The sequence below is a fragment of the Larus michahellis genome, chromosome 8 (genome assembly GCF_964199755.1).
Source record: "Larus michahellis chromosome 8, bLarMic1.1, whole genome shotgun sequence".
NCBI lineage: Eukaryota > Metazoa > Chordata > Aves > Charadriiformes > Laridae > Larus > Larus michahellis.
Window position 1 is genome coordinate 56,468,935 of NC_133903.1, and position 22,636 is coordinate 56,491,570.

General features: G+C 46.5%; 1 protein-coding gene across 6 annotated transcripts in view; it reads left to right on the plus strand.

Moving 5' to 3' along the window:
• The window catches only part of LRRC7 (leucine rich repeat containing 7), a 171,364-nt gene extending 153,390 nt beyond the window's left edge, over window positions 1–17,974 (plus strand). For 5 of the 6 annotated variants that reach the window (XM_074596378.1, XM_074596381.1, XM_074596380.1 and 2 more), the window contains 5 exons: window positions 3,627–3,746; window positions 8,661–8,879; window positions 10,147–10,239; window positions 12,261–12,335; window positions 17,447–17,974. In XM_074596378.1, coding sequence (XP_074452479.1) covers window positions 3,627–3,746; window positions 8,661–8,879; window positions 10,147–10,239; window positions 12,261–12,335; window positions 17,447–17,554 — 615 coding nt within the window. In that variant the 3' untranslated portion in view covers window positions 17,555–17,974. The remainder of the gene's footprint in view (window positions 1–3,626; window positions 3,747–8,660; window positions 8,880–10,146; window positions 10,240–12,260; window positions 12,336–17,446) is intronic. The other variant, XM_074596377.1, reaches the window with a different exon arrangement.
• The last annotated feature ends 4,662 nt before the right edge of the window (window positions 17,975–22,636 follow it).

Sequence of the window (22,636 nt, forward strand, 5' to 3'; positions counted from 1 at the left end):
GCAGGGGGCTGCCACAGTGCCAGAAGTGACCAGCATCCTTAAGTGTCTTGCTGCATTAGCGTCAGTAGCTGCTGGTACAAATTAGCACCATCTCTGTGAGTAATTAAAGGGTAACAGAGCAGAGATCCGGGCACTGAAATGTGATCATCTGCGCTGTTAATTGCCGGCCTGGCCTCAGGCGTGCTTTGGCCCGGGCCAGCTGGCCCCCTCCCAGGCAATCCCTGGCCCCGGCTCCCGAGTTGGCACTGGCCAGAAATTCCCAAAGGAGGGCTTTGGTGCCCGATGTAAGAGTTTAGATCCAGACCTCTTTAGAAGAATGAGATAATTTAATGGCAGCACCATGACCAGATTGTGCCGATTGGCCGGAGGACAGGCCTTAGCGCTGCTGAGCTTATGAATACAGGCACGTGCATCCCGTGCTGATTTCCAGGCAAAACTGCGATAGGTTCACAGAGCGCAAACACACAGACACACACACACGGAGATCATTGTCAGGTTTCTCCTGCTGTAATTTACTTTCCATACACTGTTCACTTCATTTACACCTCCCATTCAGCTGTCCCTGGATTTGAGCAAGTCCTGATGTTAGTGTCTGCTTCTCTGTTGTTCAGTTAATGACATCTAGGTCAAATCTTAACCGTAGACGTGTGTGTGTTTGGACACAGACAGCTTTCCCGTGTTGGTCGTACTGTTTTTTTCTTTCAAAGAATTTGTTTGTCTATTTGGGTATAAACTAATTCTTGTCACGAGTCCTTGGAAAAAGTCCGTTTGAAACCAACTCCAAACAATGGTACTGTTTCTCTACACACATTTAGGAGTGAGGTATTCTATATCACTTGAAGAATTTTAGGCTGTAGATGAATATGGGTACTAATACACGGCTGTCTGAGGAAATTTAAGAAACTGTTTAGGGAACCTGTTTGGGGGTGTGGTCTTACGTGAATTATTCTGCTTTATATTTCACCAGCATTTCATTGCTACATACCCATATAAAACGTGGTGCTGAACTGCATGAAGGGGGTGTATTCTCTTGTATTCTTATTCTCTTTCTGTTTGGAAAGTGGTGAAAAATGATTGTTGAACAAACAATTTGAATGTTTAGTATTGTTTAGTTTTATTCCTTCACATGTTTTAAGGGATTTTACATTTCTTAAGGAATCCAGGCCACAGCAGCTTAATATTCACCTCTTCTTCTTCCTCTTTATTGTGGCCTAGATTCAAGAGAGTAATGAGTGAAGTCTAATTGTCCAGTGGAAGATCAGGAAATTAAGCATAGCAATTACTTATTTCGAGAAAGTTTATTACATCGATTCTACTCCATGTATGAAATGTTTGAACTGCTGCTTTTAATTTTTTCACCTAGACTTAATAGATACGTAGTTTGTTTGCAGTCTGTCCAAGCTCTGTAAATGAATAATATTGCAAGTAGACAAATTATTTTTACTGCAGAAAATGAAAAGAAAAACCTGTTATCACTGAATTTTCCTATTTATTGAGAAAGCAGAAAGCAGCCTCCATATTTTTTCTTTTTCCCTTTTGAGTGGGAACTCACCTCTGCAGATTAGACAGTCACTTCGGAAAACGGCACAGCCTTGTCTGCAGTGACAAAAGAAACACTTTTCTGAAGAATGCTTTCCATTTTTGGCATCCATCTCACAATTCTTGTAAAAGAAGGTTATGGTTTGGTGCACTTCATCATCAGAAAGTGTACAGTACCACCTCCCTTTAGGAATAATCAGCATATTGAGGAGTATATTAGGAGGAAAGACAGAAGTTCCCGTGGGAAGCTGCCTCCCTCGTCCCCCGTGTCTCTGCACGGTGCGGGCACAGCGCAGGGCTGAGGAAGTCATCTCGCGGGGAGGAGGGTGCGTTCCCAGCCCAGCCTCGGGCGCCTGGGTCTGTGGGTGACTCGGGAAGGGGTGACTCGCATCACAGAGGTGGTGGCCTTTCTTTGCCGTTGGTTTTTACTGCTCCTCACAGCAGAAATTTTTGCAATTGCACTTTTTCATTTCTGAAGCTGTTTGCTGCCCCAGTCTCAGATGACGTACCCCCCGGTTTGTATGGGGGTTACGCGGGGGCGTGCAGCAAGCAGGGCAGAATGGCTGATTCAGGACTTTAGGGAGGCACAAAGAGCCCCACCTGCCCCAAAACTGGGACCCACATTCTGATCTAGGGACAAACAGGGCGCAGCGTGTCCCCCTGGGGAGCCTTGGGCAGGGGCTATCAGAGAGCAGCACCACTGCTGCCGCGGGCACTGGGACCGGTGGCTGCTGAGCCATCAGGGGCAACCCATGGAAAAAGTGCTGAGCTTGGTCTGGTTTTTCCATTTTTAATAGGTGTAAAGAAAGCTCTACAGGGAGCTCTTGTAGTTGCAACAGGGCAAATCAGTTCCTGATTTTTCTGGAAGACTTCTTGAATGATGAGAGAATTATAATGAAAGTTTTCTTTTATTTTAAATAATTCAGATTGATTTTTTTTTTTTACACTTAACCTCTGAGGAGGATGATTTAAATCACAATTTACTTCTGTTAACTTTTAAAGGATTTTTTAAGCTTGCATTGAAAGAAGTTCTTAATTGACCAGTTACCAGCTTTAATATTTCAAAGCAACAGTTTAATTTGTTCTTCAGTCATCTAAAGAAGAGTTTCATGATTTTTTTTTTAAATCTAAGCTGAAGAAGAAATAGCTTGAATGACAGAGGGGAAGAATAGACATTTTTTTCTTTGCAGATTACCATTAATCAGAACCGAATAAGGAGTTAACTGAACAAGCACTACATAATGCTGAGTGCTGTCGGTGGAAGTACAGTGTTGGCACTTTGGAAAGTCCGACACAAAAAGCCATACCCTGATAGCAAAATTGCCAGCTATGCTAAGGAAATACAGAGACAGAAACCCGAAAATCAGAAGGGGACAGAAAAAGTGCACGTGTCCTCAAAAGTACTTAAAAGGAGAGAAAAATAATAACAAAAGTTTCAAGCTCATTTAGGAAACTTTAAATGTGTGTTATGTCCATTCCAATTCAGGAAAGCATTTAATTACTGGTTAATAGATACGTGTGATATCCTGTTAGCTTAGAGGGGTCTATCCGTAGCCTAGAGGGGTCTGTGAGAGCACACCGCTCCGTGACGCAGGGAGCATAGTGCGAGGGAAGGGCAGTCACAAGTTCAATATTGCCATTAAGGAATATTTGCTGAAGAAAATATAAGCATATAATTTATCTTGGTGGCAAATACTTCATAAAAAAGTTTTTGATGCTTGAATGGCCAGTAAAAAAAGCTCTAACTCAAATGATTAATGGCAGACTGCATGTTGAAATATGGAACTTTGCCAAAATTTGTTTCTCTGAAAATGATGATTTGTGTTCAATTAATTTTCTCTTTTCTCTCATCATTCATTATTCTCATTATTTCTCTTATGTATCTTTCAAGATCTCCTGCTTGCGGAGAGTCCCACAGCACTATGATTGCACATTAATGAAATACTGTAGAAATTTAAAAGGATTTCCATTTTAGCAATAGCGTGTTTACAGTTTAACTGGGTTGATTACTGAAATAAATATGAAGAGAGAAATTTTCTGCCGTGGTGTGACAGTGACTAAAGGCTGCCCTACCGTTTCTGCAACAGACCCCGTCGCAGCAGAGCAGCATCTTGGACAACGGGCAGGAGGAGGTGTCCGTGAGCAGCCAGTGGAACCCCTACCCGCTGGGGCGGCGGGACGTGCCCCCCGACACCGTCACCAAGAAGGTAAGCAGCGCCAGCGAAGCTGCTGGCAGAGCTGCCCTTGGCGTCTTCTCCCGGCGAATCACTGGAAGGAGGAGAGCAGGTTAATGAGGACAGGTTTGGGAGACAAATATTTTTGTTTCAAAGTTTAAAGCAATAATCATGATGAATTAAGGGTGGTGTTTTCATGCCCGCTGCCTGGTTTTGTATTTGTTTTTGTAAATGCTCGTAGTTCCATCAATGGTGTGCGAAATGGGCGCGGTGGGCTTGGCGGATATATTGCTGCATGTTTCAGACAGCCGTCAGCTCCCTCTTGTCCTGAAAAGTCTTCATCGAAATTTTTCATTTCAATTACGTTCTTCAGTTCGTGACAAAAAAATGACTGTGTTGAGATGGAGACCGGCCCAGTGCCTGCACAGCCCCAGACGTTTTGGCAGAGACATTCCAGGCACGCATCAGTTGCTGATAAACTCACTAGAAAGGGTTCTAATTTCTAGTACCTCATGGCAGGAGGTATTAAATTCCAGTGCTTGGGTCTGGCCTGCTCTTATGAAAACACTGGCTGCTCTCTCCCAGCCCCAACACGGCTCTGCTCATCGACCGAGAACCTGCCATTTTCAGATGCTCTAATCATAAAGCTGGAGAATGGAGGATCCCGACAAGCTAAACAGTGTTTGCAATCAGCTTTAGAAGGTGGAGCCACACACACAGGCAGTGATAATTACACTGAGTGTTATCTATATGGAGATCGGTCCTGCTCATCCCTGTAGTAAAGTGTTATGAGTGAATAAAACCGGTGTGAAAGTCATAATGTGCACACTAATAACTTCTGTAGTGTAATTAACTGTCAGCACCGATGAGGAAAATATCTCCCTGCTGGCATCACATCTTTTTCTTCAAGACATTTTCAGGAGCAGTAGCCTTTGCCTTCGCACAAAAGGAGTGACAAGGGATACAACACATGTACAAGAGAATTGCTGGAGGATGGGAGACGGAAGCCATGGCCCCAGAGCACGGGAGGAGGAGGAGGAGGGTGCCCCGTTACTGTCTGGCAGCCCAGTTATTTGAAGGGTTTCTTTGTCCCCCAATATGCAAGAAACAAGGATAAGAAATTTAAAAGGAGTCACTGCTTATCTTCACTGGCATACTGGGATAAAACCTGCGTTTATCGATTCACACAATCTAACACAGTCTGTGTCTTGCATTTGTGCATCATCAGTGTTACTATAATAAGGAAATGCACATTCGGCTTCGTTCCAAATATTTCAGTATCTCGCTGCTGAGATGTGGTAAGTACAAACAGTGCATAACCGTGCTGAAATCTGCTTAACTCAGTGGAGCAAGCCATTGTTACATCCCTTGTCAGCTACTTTAATTATACTATAAATATTGGACACTGAGCTGAAAATAATTAACTTTTGTGATGGATGTTATATGAAGTAAAGAATACAAATGAAATTGGGGAAGCAGTCTGCATAATAGCGATTTTTTTTTCTGCAGAATAAATAATTCCGTTTCCAAGAAAGGCAGCTTATCCACCTCCAGCAAGAGCCACAGTGTGAATACACAAGAAGCAGTGATAGCATCTCGTCAAAGTCTATTAACAGGAGTGAGAGAATGAATTCTGAAAATTGTTTACCCACCATCCTCAGGCGGTGGTGTGCAATGTGCTGTCCCGACAATGCTAAGCTCTTCCCCATTGCACGCGACCTAGAGTGCCCTGCTTTCCCAGCATCTGGGGATTAGTTTACAGCAGTTGTTTGAAATCAGACTCAGAAAATCTTCTACAGAATTGAAGTTCAACATAACAAAGAATTAAATGATGTAAATATAAATTGTAGTATATGTTGTGGTTTTCCACTGACATGACCGTACTGGTGTGAACGGGCCTGGGCAGAGCAGAGTCACTGCGCGGGAGAGCTGTACTTGGGAAATCACCGGAAGAGGAGCTGAGGCTTGTTCTTCCAAGGGGAGGAGCAGGCACTATAGACAGATGGGCTGATGCAGTACGTATATCGATGCAGTAATACGTGTTCCTCAATTAGCCAAACACAGCAGGCTACTATACATGCAGTGATGGCTGTTTATGTATGTTAGGTAAGGTGGGAATACCACACGGTCATCGCTACGTGGTTATGTGGGGGGTGAGTGGTTGTTTCTGTCCTTTTTGCTGTTCAGAATACAGACTAAATGCAAGTTTTATTTTAAGTATGATCACTTAACGTGATCATCTCATAATTTATGGGCTATTTCTCGTATAGAAAAGTTGGGTATTTTAAACTTCAAGTTGAATAATCCATGGAGCTGTTAAATGACTACAGTATTTATGCTTCCTGGAAGGTGACTTCTGTCCTGTCAACAAGGCAGAAGTCAGCTACATGCCTGATTAAATCAGTTGTATTCCGAGTTAGCTGCTCCTCCATACAAAGGTAGAAGTGTGGCAGGGGATCACCAAAAAGGAACCTGGAAATCACTCCTTATGAAACAGAGAGGTTGAAGAGTGAGAATGAATGTGGGAAATGAACAGAGGTCAGCCCAGCCAGCGTGGGTGCAGGGTGCCGACCTGCTACGAGCTGCGCAGGTTTGGGGAGGCGCAGGACCGTGTTATTTGGCCTCTTCTACTGCAGGATCGCAGCAGCCCACATCACGGCTGAAACCATGCAAAGCTGGAAATCCCTGCGTGGACTGAACAGTCTCAGTGGCTGTGGAAGGAGCACATGCTATGGAACGAGCACACGCTACGGAACTGCAGCAAGGCAGCTGCCTCAAAACTGGGACATACAGAAGTGTCTGAGTCACCATTTCTCTCCCTTTCTGATTTGGGAGTATTTCTCTGTTCATTCTTTCTGTTTCCTTGCCAACATCTGCTTTGAGGCTTTTCAGTGAAGAAGCACAGGTTTTGTTGTGTTTGAACTAGACATCTTCCTCTGACGCAGACAATGCGCCTGCTGCGGTGGATATGGGATTATATCTGGTGCAAATAGCAGAATTTATGAGATTCTGCTTTTTTGGGATCCTCTTGTGCTGAGGATGACACAGCATGAAGTACAGAACCGTGCTGCTCATGGTCCCCTCCTCACCTTGCATCTCTGCTGCAGACACGACTTTTTACCTCTAGAGAGTTAATGAATAGCTAAAAAGTCTGTCTTGAGCATTTTCCTTCACTGCTGATCTTGGGTGAACTGAAGATCTCTCTGACCTGTAAAGAGGGATATTCGCAGCACAGACCGACTGCACCCGGCTGTTCGTGGAGTCAGTTTGTCAATGGCTATTAAGCACGTTCATGTACTCGGGTGAGTTGTGTTTTAAGAAGAGTTTGGGGATTGCAGATCTGGGCACAAGGAGCAAGAGAATTCTCTGTCATTGCTCACTTTGAGACTACCCCTCTTGTACTGAATCAGACCTGTATTCTACCTGGTCCCTTCCTCAAACGGAGTCAGCAAACAGTAAGACAGAGCAGATCAGTTTTGCTCGCAGTCGCTGCGTGTCGTGCTGGGATTCTGTGTTCAGTGACATGAGTACCTCCAACTGCGTCTCTGTTAATGATGTGTTGTGCAAGCAAATCTTGGAAATCCAGTAAGACGTACTTTTGTTATGGCAACAAGCAGTTAATATTAATGCCCTGGCTGCTATAACTTCCGAGGTCAGGTGATTGGCCAAGGGGTAAGAAATGTTTTGACCTTTTGCTGTATTAAATTTATTCTTGTCTAAAATCCAGTTCACAATTAGTAACTCTTCCACCAGCGTCGTAAAGGTTCAGTAGTAATGAGGATTAGACCTTCATGACGAGACGTGTTTGGGTCACTGGCTGGTGTAAACTTAATGTGAAATATTCTTTAAGTAGGTCGGTTTTGTCCGTGGAGACTTGTAGGTACTGAGACATGCGATCATAATGCTCTTTCGCATTCGGGCTGTTCAGACAATAGCGCTGGTTGATGGGTGCGTAGAATCTGAAAACTCTCAGTAGCAACGGCGTGATGTTTCGTGGAGGTAATAGTGTTTGATCACACAATGGAGCGTGAATTTTGCTCGTTCCCGTCCTGCTGTTGCATGCGGTTATTTATAAGCAACATCTGAATCCTGAAAATGTGGAAAGTATAAAATTGCCTCAACTGAATTTATTTTGCAAAGATTTGCCTCCAATGTTTATGTAATTCGTGTGCCTAAATCGAGGCCGTGTACTGAAGAGTAAGCAAGTATGCAACTTCACCACGTCGAGAACGGAATACAGAAAGCAAACCTCACCTGTGAGAGCCCGGCTGCAAAGGTGGAAGGCGATGGGGACGGAGGGCAGAGGGGAAGGACAGCAGACATCCTTTTTTTCTGAAAATATCAAAAGGCCATGTCAATGTAAATGCAGTATTTCACTTATATTTACAAAATATTGGTGCTTCAAATCAGTAGATATTGTCTTAGAAATTTGATAATTTTCGTAGTGACATTTTGTAAAAGCCACATTTGCTCCTAGGACAAGGCGTAGGATTTGAATGATTATGTTCTCTGTTCACAGTCCGCAATCCTGGCCAATAGCTGTATTTGGGTTACAAATCTTAGTCCAAACTGTCCTTAGAGAAAAAATCAGCATTCCAATATCTTCAGAGTGTGCTGTGATGAGTAATCCACCCTACTTCAATTTATTAAATGTTTTTAGTTCACAAAACATTCGGAGCAGAGCATACATTGTGACATGAGGAAAAAAAAATATTTTCTCTTTATGAAACGTACAGTGTACGGCTAATTCCCCTTACGCCTCCGAGGGTCACTGGGTGCAATGGGTATATCCTTGCCGCTTTTAATCACGGTTGTTTCCAACTGTGGTCAAAAGGCAAACCTCTGATATGATTTAAGAGGTTTGCTTTTACTTGACTCTGTAAGTTGTAATAATTGCTTCTTTTCAGCTTCCTGAATTTCTGGCCTAACGGGTTACGTTACCCACAGGCAGGTAGCCATATCCAGACTCTAATGGGATCGCAAAGCCTGCAGCATCGGAGCCGCGAGCAGCAGTACGAGGGGAACATGAACAAAGTCACCATTCAGCAGTTCCAGCCACCGCTGCCCATTCAGATTCCCTCTTCGCAGAGCTCTCGGGCACCGCAGACGGGGCGATGCTTAATCCAAACCAAGGGGCAGAGAAGTACGGATGCGTATCAGGAGCAGGTGAGAAAGCGTGTCTATAAAATAGCGCTTTGACAAAAACTTTCCGTTTTTTTCTGCTTTGTACAGAGCAGGAAAAGGGCACATAGGGCAACAAGAGGGGACGGCTGAGCCGGGCTGCGCGGCTGAGCTGGAGGCAGGCAAGCGGCTCCCTCCTTCCCCGTCCCCAGGGACTGGGACCATTTCTTTCTTGGGTTGACCAAGCAACACAGTCTGGCACTGAAATTCCTGAACAGAGCTGACATCCCTGGGTCATACTGATTAATGAGCAATTTCTGCCAATTCCCCAGTAACCTACTTCAGTGCTAGCAGTGCAGCACTTGGCAAGACACTGGTCTCCTCAGATTTGTATCAGCTGCTCCAGTTTAGCCCTATGAAAGAGCGGCTGTAGCTCCAGTGCCCCCAGTCTAACAAAATGGGTGCGGGTGAGTTTCTTCATTAAGTGGTCCTATTCCCATCATATTTGGCCTTAATGATTGCAATAACTGTTTGAGGCACCTGACTTGCAGGATCAGGTTCAGAATCATTAGCAAACCTTTCTCTCGTGTAAAGCGTTGAACGATCCATGCTAGCGGTTAATGCCTGCGCTAAGTCCCTGAGCGTAGCGCGGAGATTCAGAAGCAATTGCTTGTGCGGCTCACAGGACGTGCTCGGACTGGCTCAATGAGTAGTCATTAAGCTACGCTGAAGTCATTTTTATTTTATATTCAATTACCCGATGCCGTTTAGAGTCATCCCCACTAAAAGATAAGATTCAGCACTATCTCCTGGAGCGAGGCACTTGTAAAAGCCGTTGGTGCTCAGGGCAGGCTGTGGGGGCTGGGGCTGGGGCTGTGGCTGACAGTGGTGTGAACATCTCTGAGCTTCAGGGTACGTGTCCCTGGGGTTTGTCCCAAGCACAGCACCCGGGGATGTGTGCTGCCTTCTGGAAAAATGAAGGTGCACAAGATGAAGTCACACTGACATAGATCAATGGTCAAGTGAAGATGAAAAATTTAGCCAGTGTAAACTGCTCTTTCACAGGTCTAAGGGGTTTTTCTACTTGAAAATCAAATTTTAAAATATATGGAAAAATGTGTGCAGCACTGTGAATATTATGGTATCATTGAGCACACTAAAATCATAAAAAATACTCTCAGTTTATGCCAGTATTCTACTGACTCTTAACCAGGTGGTACAATACAGCTTTTGAGAGGGTCAGCCTGTCTCATTAATGGTGGTAGGCTTTAATGTTGGCACTGACTTATCTTGCTGTATCTTTTCAACCTAGTTTTGTGTGAGAATAGAGAAGAATCCTGGCCTGGGTTTTAGTATCAGTGGTGGAATAAGTGGACAAGGAAATCCATTCAAACCTTCTGATAAGGTAAGCTATAAATTTCTCTCTAAAGGATCCTTATTTTAGAGTGCCGTATAGTGGAGACACAGATAACATGAATGAAATTTTTATGCACTTCTGTTGTGATAATTGAAAAAAAAAAAATCCTATACTTGGCTTTTTTTTGGTTAGCAGAGTGGTGTTCAGGGATTTTTTGGTTAATGAAGACTAGAGAATCAAAACAACTCACGTGGGTGTCTGCCTTATATGCCATGTTAATATAATTTTTCAGGCTGTGTTCTGAAGAATCATCTCTCTGACTTTCTTCTTTTAAGAGTGAATATAGGCCCTGATTAAACTTTCACGAGAGGCATTAGAGGGAATACTAATAACAGCATCACTGGCGGCTGAAATGCCAGGGTTTGTAGCAGCCGTATCAAATAAAATCAGCCTGGTCTGCAAACTGGTCTGGGGACCAGCGGGGCCTTACAAAGCCCATGGCAAGCAGTCTGCTGTTCTGGGCTGCTAATTAAACATGTCATCGTTATGGTACACGATGCTCAGGGAGACTCAGTATTTGCTCTGGGAATTACACAGTTGAGAGGTTGATAAGTCTCTTTACAGTAAAAGGAAGCCTAGTAAAAATACAACATCTGGTGGTTATCAGCTACGCAGGGCTTCAGGATTGGGAAATGGCCTCTCAGAGCTGTGAATTCCGCTGTTCTGTGCAGTAAAACTGACTGGAGCTTGTTGAAAAACAAGTACTACGGGTACCTCTCTGCTAAACATACTCTTAACATTTATAGTCTTTGATAATACTGGCGTCCGTTCTAAGAGGCAATCATAACTTCCATAAATATTGACAATGTTTGGAAAATGATGAAATTAAAACTGTGTTTTAATCTCTTCTCAAAATTTGAGATCTGCACGCAAATTGAAAAGTAATTTCCCCACCACTCTGAATTACAATGGAAAGCTAATTGGAAATGTAAAATACGCTTGAAAATACCAGTCTAACGCAATCTTAATTCCTTTCAGTTTTCTCATTGATAATCCCTGTTTTGAACTTCAAGAACAGTTCCATTTAATGTCCATAACCATCAGGCATTTTAATTGCAGTCCCTTAAAACATACTCATTTTTGGTGTCCTCATTTGAGACTGCACACTGGAATTGCACTTTATAACATCATGGCCGTCTTTTCCACAATTTAATGTATGGTGTTAGAAACAAGCTATACTTCCCCTGTCTGTCACTTGCCTGTAATTATTAAAGAGTCCATACCCCACTGTGAGTGTGTCTGCACCAGTAACACGTGCGATAACAGCTTGGATAGACTGAGTTTTACCAGTTGAGCCCGCGCGCAGTTCCAGAGGCTGCTGGAAGGTGCTCACCCTCGGGAGCGGGGTGAGCGCCCCAGAGACGGCGAGGCTAAGGGTGCAGGATGCCTGAGCTGTGTGGGAAATACTGCAAATGTGCTCCACATCTAGGAGCTCGGTCTTTGATTTGGGGTTTTATTAACATCTTTTACTGACATTCTGAAAGCCAATCTAAAAATATCCTTTATTACTTAATAGTTTTTCCCCTTTCAAAGTCGCTCACTCCTCAGACACTGGGTGAAGTGACAGCCCTACAGACCATTGTACCGAATATCAAGACTGCTTTTTAGAAATTGTTGTAAACTTTTTTTTTCCTAAAGGAAGTAAACAGAGATTACTCTATAGATCATGGTACGCATTATTCTAATAAATTAATGCTTGCTGCATTTTAATTATCCTCCTGATAACCCTGTTACTCTTGCCCTATCCAAATTGGACATTATTTTGTGACATGGAATCTTAATTTCAAATGACCCGCAATTATATTTGTATCAGGCGACACCTGAAGGTCATGGAGAGCCACTACAAACCCCTACTACGGTTTGATGAGAAAAGGATTTAAAAAAGAGTGTAGTGTTCAGGCCACGGCCAGAGTATATAAAGCCCCCAGCCAGGAGATAGGGAGACGCCTGTATTTTGGGAAGTAGTTCTTGGTGATAGCATCCTAACCTCTGTTACTTCTGACCTATAGGGTATCTTTGTTACTAGGGTTCAGCCTGATGGACCAGCCTCCAGCCTGCTTCAGCCTGGCGATAAGATCCTCCAGGTAGGGATGGATTTGGCTGCTTTGTAACTGAACTCAGTCTTTGCATCTCACGAGTACGATGATAATGTTTTCAGTGCGAGTAAACTGCTAGGTTTGTTATTATGGTACTTTAATATCGATTTATAACAGAGTGTTGGCCGGGCAGTTTCTGCTCCCTCCCCGGGGACACTGACCAAGGCAGATGGATGCCAGCACCAGCCCCTCTGGCACTGCAGGAAAGGGTTAATGCTTACGCTCTGTCACAGGAATGAGCCAGGTGACACAATTTAAATGCTAAAATAAAAATATTCCTTACATCATATCCAGTTTTTCCGCACCAACAGTGCAAGCAGGTGCAGGGGGAGAGGAGCTTTACAAGCGGTACGACAAAGTGACAGGTTACCATTTTCACCTTTGCAGCTGACGCGATGCTGCTGTAAGGACCTACGTAGTCCCGTTTCTTGTCAGAATTGTAACTGGCAATATTTTTGCATCCCTTCCGCTGCCTCAGCATTTTTGAATGCACTCGCATGAAAAGCAGCCACCAGTGGATCCGCTACTGGATCATGGAAGCGTCTGCGTAATTTACACAGAAATCTCAGCTTCTTGTTTTCTTTTTTGTTTCTGGAAAAAATATTTTCTGTCTTCCAGTGAACGTTTTTAAATAGAAAGACAGACTGTTCCTGAACATACCTTTCAAAAATTCCTTATTCACAGAAAGTAACGACTGTCCGTGTAGAAAAGGGGTTTCTACCGTGTCCTGCAAAGTTGTTTCTTTTTTTTGTTAAGCCTGGAAAATGTGTTACCACTGGCAGCCAGTAGCGTTACTTTTGACAAAAGGAAGAGACTCATTATAGTTGTCTGAAAGGCTTAGAACAGTTTTTAAAGCCATTCACACTGATGAAGGGCAGGAGGTTAACTGTGATTTAACCAGTTATATGAAGGCAGTCAGCAAACCAAGGGTGTTTCCAGTGGTTTTGGTAGCATCCCTCCTCCCGCCTCCCTCTCTCCTTCGCTCCCCCCTGCCCTTCCCACCCGGCACGGGCACTGCAGGAGTTAGCAGCTTAGTAACAGAAACAAAACTAGGTAAAGTATATTCAAAAGTAACAGCAAAATAAGGTGAGAAGGGCGAGCAGTGGGCACACGCCGCGGGGGTGGCTGATGGAGCGGTGGCGAGGGCTGTGTTGGTGTATGCAGGGGCAGGGCTGGGGTGAGTGTTCCCCATGAGTCTCAGCAGTGACGTATGCTTTTGTCCTGCATATATTTTATGGCTATTCTTATGTTAAATGATTTCTCCAGATGGGCACAGGAGCTGGGCTTTCCCGTGTTTCAGCACATGTTCCTAAAATAGGAGCATTTATGTATATTTGTATAATCGCATTTAAGGTATGGCTGTGGGGTTTTTTAGGTAGCAAATTTCACTGTCCTAATTTTTTCGTCACTTATGTTGATGAAGTTTGTTTGACTTTCACTCTCAGTCATTCTCGTAGGATTGTGGATCAGTGTCAGCAGAGTTTCTCACTTGTCACTGTCAGTCCATCATCTCAAATTATCTGGCAAGAACATTTTCCTTTTATTCGTAGTTACTCGTAGCCATGCATGATCCCTATGAGCAGGTGTTGATTTATAGCGTGGCAAGTCAAAGGGTGGTCATTAATCTCATGAAGGAATTAGCAGAGAAAAAACCATAACTGTGATGAAGGATATTTTACTTCTTAAATATAAGCGATGCCTTTAGCTAAAAGCATCCAGTTCCCTGGGCAGTAAGAACTTGAAATTATCAATACGCATGGGCATCACTTCACCTCCACCCCCATTTTCTAGTCGTTGTGCCTCCGGTCGCGTCTCTCTGACACTTTCCCCAGTGCCACTGCACCTTTGTCTGGGATCACGGCAGGTAACCCCGGTGTCACCAGTGCTGGAGCACCTCCATGCCTGGGCACCTTTTGTGCCCCCATGCAGCTAACTCCGTTTACCCAAGATGATACACAGGAAGATATTGTCAAACCAAGGCTCCAAAGGGAAATTGTTTAAAGGTTTACGTGGAAGAATTTACTTAGCAGGATGTTTTCAGGAGAAGCAGTAATGTTTCTGTCAAGTGTTTTTGTGTCTCCCCAAGCAGTTTTGGTAAAAGAAGGAGGGGAAAAAAAAATGAATCAAAAAAAATTTAAAAATTAAAAAGGCTTGACATTCCCTGTATGGATTTACCTGACTCACAGAGAAAATGTCATTTTCAAACACGGTTTTGCCTTTTGCCCATTTTTGACAGAAGAGTCTGTGTCTTCTGCAGCGAACAAATTCTGGTCCTTCCAAGTCGGAAGCCCATGGCCCCGCTGGGATCTGGGGGAGCAAAATTGTTGTATCTTTCCTTGCTGTGTCATAGGCTCTTAAATTAGTTAATTCATAAGTAAGAATGATTTTTCTGTTATAAAATTAGCAGCAGCTTCAGTAGATGACTAAGGAGGAGGCAGCCAGTTGTACGGCTGTCGGCGAGGAGAGGGCAGCTCTGGCAGCCACCGCACCTTAGAGGCTCCCCTTCAGCTCTAAGAAATCTTGTTTTGCTGGCTCCATGATTCAGCTGAAAAGCATTCTTTTTGTCTAATAATTAGAACTAAATATTAATTCTATGTTTAAACATATGCGCAGATTTCATAGCATATTTTGTGGGGACTGTGAGACCCCAGCAGGAATGAAAGAAGTAGATTCTGATTATCATTTATTTATATGTTGAATAACAAATCCCTCTGGGTGTGGCCTGCTTAGGTATTTTTGGACGTGCGTCTCCTACAGCCCCCTTCACTGAGGAACATTTCTTGTAGAAAAGAGGTCTCTCTGCTGGGTAGGACCGAACCTGCGTTGCGTTTTCCTGCAGCCCCCCCTCGCAGCCCGGCAGTGAGGAGGCGCCAGGCAGTGCTGACCTGGAACAATGGGGATCCCAGTGAGCTCTGTGGAGAACCCACTGAAACGTCTTCAACTTCTTTCGTGCCCTGACAACGTGCGCTGTCAGCCCAGAAACCCCCCGCAGCCTGGGCTGCATCCCCAGCAGCGTGGGCAGCAGGGCGAGGGGGGGATTCTGCCCCTCTGCTCTGCTCTGTGAGACCCCCCTGCAGCGCTGCCTCCAGCCCTGGGGCACCAACAGCAGAAGGACACGGAGCTGTTGGAGCGGGGCCAGAGGAGGCCCCGGAGCTGCTGGGAGGGCTGGAGCCCCTCTGCTGGGAGGACAGGCTGAGAGAGCTGGGGGGGTTCAGCCTGGAGAAGAGAAGGCTCCGCGGAGACCTTCCAGCCCCTGCCAGGCCCTCAAGGGGCTCCAGGAAAGCTGGGGAGGGACTCTGGAGCAGGGACGGGAGCCATGGGACGAGGGGGAAGGGTTTTACACTGCAAGAGGGGAGATTGAGATGAGATGTGAGGCAGAAATTGTTTGCTGTGAGGGGGGTGAGCCCCTGGCCCAGGTTGCCCAGAGAAGCTGTGGCTGCCCCATCCCTGGAGGGGTTCAAGGCCAGGTTGGCCGGGGCTTGGAGCAACCTGGGCTGGTGGGAGGTGTCCCTGCCCAGGGCAGGGGTGTTTTTAAGGTCTCTTCCAACCTAAGCTGTTCTATGATTCCCTCTGAATTACCTCAGAGTCTGAGCTGACCTCGCACTGAATGCCAAATGGCCCTTAATTTTGACACGTAAGTGAAGGTCTTTGAAACTTTTCCTGCCTGAAATTTGTATCCCTGTTTCTCAGAGCAAATATATTTAATAGTCTTAAGCTAAGGAGTACTACATGAAAAAAAGTGAGCTACTTTTCCCTATTGCCTGGATGCTGCCTTTTCTCCGTGCTCTGTGTCGGCCCGTTGCCATTCCTGCGCGGTCGCCAGCTCCAGAGCTCGCCGCAGCCGGTGCCTTTGAACACAAACTCGGAAGTGCCAGGCGAGCGCCTCCGCGCTGGGGGCTCCCCTTCCCGTCGTGTGTGGGTGCAGCACTTCTTGGAGTTATCCATCTGGGCTGGGCGTCCTTTAATCCAGCGAGAGGGCATGGGGGGTCCCTCTGCAAGCGCCTGGTCTGGGGCGGGATCGTGGCATAGCGTGGCTTCGTGTGGACAAGGTCTCCCTGTCTGGTGGTCTGGGGGTGGGAAACAGCCGCCCGGTAGCTCTTCTCTGAGGCTGTAATTTCACAGCAGCTGTCGGTTATTCACCAAAGCTTGAAGGCTTCACTAACCTATTTTAAATGTTAGCTAAAATGTTAAAGAATTAAAAAAAAAAAATAAAAAAAAATAATATATATACACACATACACACACGTACGTATATTTTGTTAAATTCCAGCGTGTTTATAGAGTTGCTGCAAAGCAGCCAGACCAGGTTCTGCTCCATGGCCCCGTAGCCTGCCTCTCGCTTCCCTTTTCTCTGCCGTCTTTGGGGGAGCTCGGAACCAGCCGGGCATTTCCCCTGCCGCAGGGCCACGGGACTCTGGGGACCGAGGTGACACTTGGGCAGGAGCCGTGGGGCTTTGGTGGGTGGCTAAAAGGCAGGTGTCTGCAGCGGGCGGTGCCTTTGCTGGGTACGGGGTCACCTCCACGGGCTGGCTTTGTTCCGGAGAATGGCTGATCTTCTGCTTAGGCTTGTTGATCACACTCAGAAAACTGTTAGTGACTATGTTTAAAATTTGACCATTTTAAATAGCGTTGTACCAGACAAGGTATAGGTAGATTTAGTTAGCACTAAAGCAGAATGGTTTATTTAGTAGATTTTTCCCGGTTTTGTATGTGCAGTCCGTCTGCGTCTGAGCTGAGCCGGAGCCTCCCCTGTAGTCAGCAACACTCTCGGCAGCGTTCCCTTCCTTCGGGCTTCTCAGCCTTCCAAACTCTTACATCCCAGAGTTACTGCTGCTTCAGGGAACGTGCAGACTGTCCCAGAGTCACGGGATAATTTCAGTTGGGAAGGACCCCCGGAGGTCAAGCAGGGGGTGCAGTATCTGTCCAAGAGAGGGGGGAGAAATGTGTTCTCTCAGTCAAAGCCCTGTTTGTGGGAAATCGTTGTGTGACTGCTATTTATTTTAGCCTTGCTTTTCATTTTCATCTCTCCCTTTGCTCCCCCGAAACGAAGACACTCAATAGGATCTCATTTGATTTCTCTTCTTGTTTTTGTCTTGCAGGCAAACGGACACAGTTTTGTACATATGGAACACGAGAAAGCTGTATTACTACTGAAGAGTTTCCAGAATACAGTAGACCTAGTTATTCAACGTGAGCTTACTGTCTAAATATTTTTTTATAAATAGTAAATATGTCTAGCCAGATCTAATGTTCAAACAGATTTATACATAGGAAACAATTTTTTTTGCCAATTGCTGGACCAATGGCAAACAGTAGTGCCAAATGTATAATACTATATGTTAGTACCAATCATCTTGGAAAAAAATATATTAACTATATAAATATATTGTTCATGTGGCTATGTATTAGTTTTAATTGTCAGCCTCTGGCTGTGCATTGGTGCGTTTTTTTAATCAAGTTACTTCTTAAAGTCAATTTCATATGATTTCAAAACACAGAAGCACATACAAATTCTTTAGGAATTCTGCTGTCCATCAGAAACACTGCCTCAAAGTTGTATATGCCTTTATAAAGATGAAATATATTAACCTGTACTTCCCATGAAATATTTCTATCATGTCACATACAAAAATATAGAGAAAAAATATTTTCATAAACACCTCAAAGAAAGTATATATTAAATTAAATTTAATAATGTTCATTTATTTTCAATGCAAAGATATTATATGCCTTACGAAAATACCTGTACATATGCAGTGTGTATAGCTGGCTCCATATTAATTAGTAAAACTGTCACTATACAGGGTGAGATACTTAATAAATTATACTGTCAACTCTGGGACCTAGATATAACTAACCTACATGAAAATCGGTTAACTTCCGTTTCTTTGGCACTCGTAGTTGATTCCACGTGAACACACTCAATGGACGAGCAGTGAGTTTAGACAGCTATAAATGGAAGAAGGTTGTGATGGGTGGCAGTAAAACTTCTGTGGTTGCTGCTAATTTTATTCGTTAACTTTTTAATTTGAAATTACAGGCCCTTTACTTACATTCCCCGTTCCCCCAGGCTTACCTCGGTCGGTATTTTTACTCTGGCCCAGGCTGTGTGAGCGCCTGCTCGCTCTATTCACCGTCAGGGAGGCTTTAACCTTTCCAGGACCCTTTGTTTGAGGAACAGGCTCTCTAAACCAGGCGGGAGCAGATTTAACCTGAGCCGCGCTGCATCGCGGGGCGCCGTCAGTGACCGAGCGAGCCTGGGAAAAGCTTGACTTTCCCAGCGAAGTGCGCGGATTGGAAACCCTGCGCGTCAACGGCCTGCTGCTGCTCCCAGCAGAGAGTATTGCCAGCACGGAACTTGGCAAAACTGCCGGGGGCTCGGTGCCCATCGTGTTTATAACCCGCAGTAAGATGGAAAAACGTAAGAAAACCTCCCATGAGATTTTTTTGCAGGGGATCCCGTTGGCATTGACCCGAGTGACAGCGCTGGCAACGGGCTGAGGGGAGAGCCAGGACCTGCTCCGGGAGGGCCGGGCTCACTCCCTCCTTTTCCAGCTGCAAAACACACGGAAAAACCCAGGCCGGAGGAGTGTAGCAATGGCACAGGGCACCCCAGGGGTATTTCACTGTTCTGCTTGTGAGAACCTCTAGAAAGTCTTAACCCTTTCTTCTCTTCCCATCAAGCGCACGCTGATGGAGGCCCCCCCTAAAGGGGACCTACAGGAAGGATGGGGAGGGACTCTGGATCAGGGAGCGCTGTGACGGACACGGGGTAACGGCCTCAAGTTGAGAGAGGGGAGATTTAGATTGGATATCAGGAAAAAAATTCTGTGCTGTGAGGGCGGTGAGCCCCTGGCCCAGGTTGCCCAGAGAAGCTGTGGCTGCCCCATCCCTGGAGGGGTTCAAGGCCAGGTTGGCCGGGGCTTGGAGCAACCTGGGCTGGTGGGAGGTGTCCCTGCCCAGGGCAGGGGGTGCCACTGGGTGGCCTTTAAGGTCCCTTCCCACCCAAACCAGTCTGTGTGTAATTCTGTAATTATTCTTTTCAGTAAATTCAAATCTTCTTGATAGCACCAGCTGGAAAGGCTTGCTGATTTGGGTTTGAATCGTTATTTGCTCAAATTTTTTCAGCTTTTGGTTTTCCATCACGTGGATGTAATTTCATAACAAATCATGCAGCCTCTGGCAAAGTCCGTCTAAAACATTTCTAACATTCTTGGCATTTCAGAGGACAGAAGTTCCATCCTTAAGCCCTCATTGCCCTTTAAAAAAAAAGAAATAAGGGTTTATCCAGCATCACGTTCAGAAAATTGTAGGCACCTATGTAGCTTTCAGTTAATTACGTTGGATGGGAATTAGGTCCCTTAATAGGCATTTATGCACCTAAATTCCTCTGTGGAGCTGCCTGTGTCTTTTCATGCAGAAAATCCCTCCTCTGAGCGTGGTAGCACACCCTGCAGTCAGAAATCCTTCCCGGGACTCCGCTGCGGGCAGGAAAACGCAGTAAATGATGACGGCGGATTTGAATCCTGCCGTGACGCTGGCTGAGGTCACCGTGCAGCGTCCATCCACCCCCCACGAGCAGAACAAGCCGATCCCGAGCCGTGGGGCAGCGTTAAATATTACCCAGGTAGCCCCAGAACCGTGGCCGGGGGTTGCGGCGCCAGGAAGGGGCGAGGGCTCTGCCTCAGGGCCCGGAACCAAGGTAACGACGTACCGGTCAAACGCGGTAAACCGCGCATCAGCGCGAGAGCCTCAGCGCTGGGTAACCCCGCAGCTCGTGCTGGGCTGCTTTTCCCCACGCCGCGTGGCCGGGGCTGCGTGCAGGGCTGGCTGCCGGGATTGCCGAGCGCTTTCATTAACGTGATGAAAAGCAAATCACGATAAAATGAAGTCAGTGCAGCGGAGTGTGGCATTTAAGTCTTTAACTCAGCAAGAGTCCCGCCGACCCTGCAAACAGGCTTGGGGGAGACGCTGAAACGGACACTAGCCAAGTTTTAATATCGACCCCCACTGCCCAAAAAATACCAGCTGCTTTCTTTTGGGCATTATTTTTTATTCAAATTGGCTGAAATGATGTCTAGCTAGTACTAATACTATGAGCAATTAAAATTCCTGTAATGTAATGGGACTCCTTAGGATTCTTACATTAGTCCTTCAAAATGACTCGCCCCTTTTGCCTTTCCTGGGACCTCCCAGACACAGTCACGTAGAACCAGGTTTGCAGGTCGGGTACCAGGTTACGCGCATGCTTTGTGCAGAATTACGATATTATTTAGTTTTATTTTTTTACTAAATAGGGTGATGGGGCAAGTGCTGAGGCAGGTGACGGTCGGCTTTTTTACATTTTTCCGTGCAATAAACACTTACTTAACTAAGGATCCTCAGGGAAGGGCTAGATTAAAAAAAGAAGCCTGTGATGTGATTCCCTTACCCTCGTTTTACAACAGGTTTTAAGGAGCTCAGTGTCGGTGCCAGAGCTCCGGGTCCTGCGCTGCCCCCGGCCCCGTAACCCAGAGTGCCCAGAGCCCGCTGGCCAGGCCGGTAGGAACGGGTTTGCTTTTCTGCAGTCGTGTTACAAGGCAGCTCTTAGGGGGAAAAGGGGGGGGGGAGGGAAGCTGCTTCCAAAATACTTTTCTTATTTTGAGAAAAAAATTAAGACCAGACTGCAGGACCCTCTGGTCTTAATCATTTACCCGTTTTCCAGTGCACAGCTTGCAGGTGTTACCTGGGTGTTGATAAACTGTCACACTTAGAAGCCAGTTGGTCATTTAACATCTTCAAATCTGGTTTCGGTGTTTTCCGAGCAGTTTTGGAACCTGTCCGTGTCTGCACGTGCGTTTCACGGCCCGGGGGTGGCTGCTGTGGGGGGGCCGTGCCTGGCCAGGACAGAGCCGGGGCAGGGACAGGGGGAGCCCAGCCCAGGGGTCGGTCCCCGAGTGCGGCCGGTGCAGCCATTTCCAGGGGTCCGTGGGGAATGTGCGGCCTGAGAGGCTGTGACAGGGCGGCCTTTTCCAAACGGGAATGAAAAGCCCTTGGAAACGTTGCTGCAATAGCCCCCCTTTTAGCTCGTCTAGGAACACCTGGGAAGGGAAATCACTGACGGTACGGAACACCACCAGGAGCCAAAACCCCAACTAAAAATTCCAGTACGAAAAGGCCAGGAGATTGGTTTGCTGTTGCTCCTTAGCACTTTGGATGTAAAGCCGTTCCTTGGTTAAACCTCTCTGGCGTGAAATATAGCTCTTAGTTACCTTGTGCAATCAGCAAATGCTCGCTTCTGGGTATGCGTGTATATACGTATGTATCTGATAGAGCTGTAAGCAACGGTAAATGCAAAGACAGTCTGAAATGAAACCCCACACGCGTCAGCCTGCGCGGGCAGGAGCCGGTCCCCAGGAGGGGACAGGGACGGGGATGGGGACGGTCGGCCATCAGGGTGCTGGTGCCCGCTGGGCACCGAGCGCTGGCCGGAGGAGGGTCGGTGCCACCCAGTCACCCCAGTGGGGGCGAAGCCAGGAGCAGGGGGGGTTCTGGTGTCACCGCTGCCCCTTGCCCGCGCGGCCAGGACAGAGCCAGGGTTCCACACACGTGCCCAGCCCCCCAAATTCATGGCCAGGCAGAGGAGGCGGCGCCGCAGCCCTGGGCTGTGGAGTCACCCCCTGCCTCAGCAGCATTTCTGACTGGTGCCATTTGACATGTAGAATTTCTGATGAGAGCAACTTTTTAGCTGAAGTTTGAGCTCCCGACCCCCGGGGTGGTCTGTGCCCGCTCCCCGCCCCCCCAGCGCTCTCCCCCCACCCCTCTGCCCGCAGAGGTTTCATTTTAAGCAAGCACACAACGAGGGACGATTTCATTTCCAGGCGCTCAGCTGTAAGGATTTATTTCACTTGTCAGACTCGCCAGCGTGAGTGGAACACACCGTGACGATACAACTTTCAGGCCAGTGGTTTGGATGGGATAGGGATTAATTGGTGGTTTGGTTTTGTTTTGAACACTTCGGGTGAGGTGGGCACCGAGCCCCGTGTGCGGCGCAGCGGGGGCCAGGCAGGGACACCCGCGCCTGCGGGTCATGGAGAAGCCGGTCCCAAAAGACAGTGTTTGCGAATCATACATAGTTTCTCTTAAAAGACAAAAAGAATTTAAAAGAAGAGCCTTTTGCCACTCCTCTTCCTGGACGTCCCGCGGCCCCGGCCCTGCGGCAACAAGAGGCAGCATCTCTCGCAGCCAGGGCCTTCGCCGCCTCCAGGCCGGGGCCCGTGGCACCCCCAGGCTCCCCAGTGCCCCCCGTG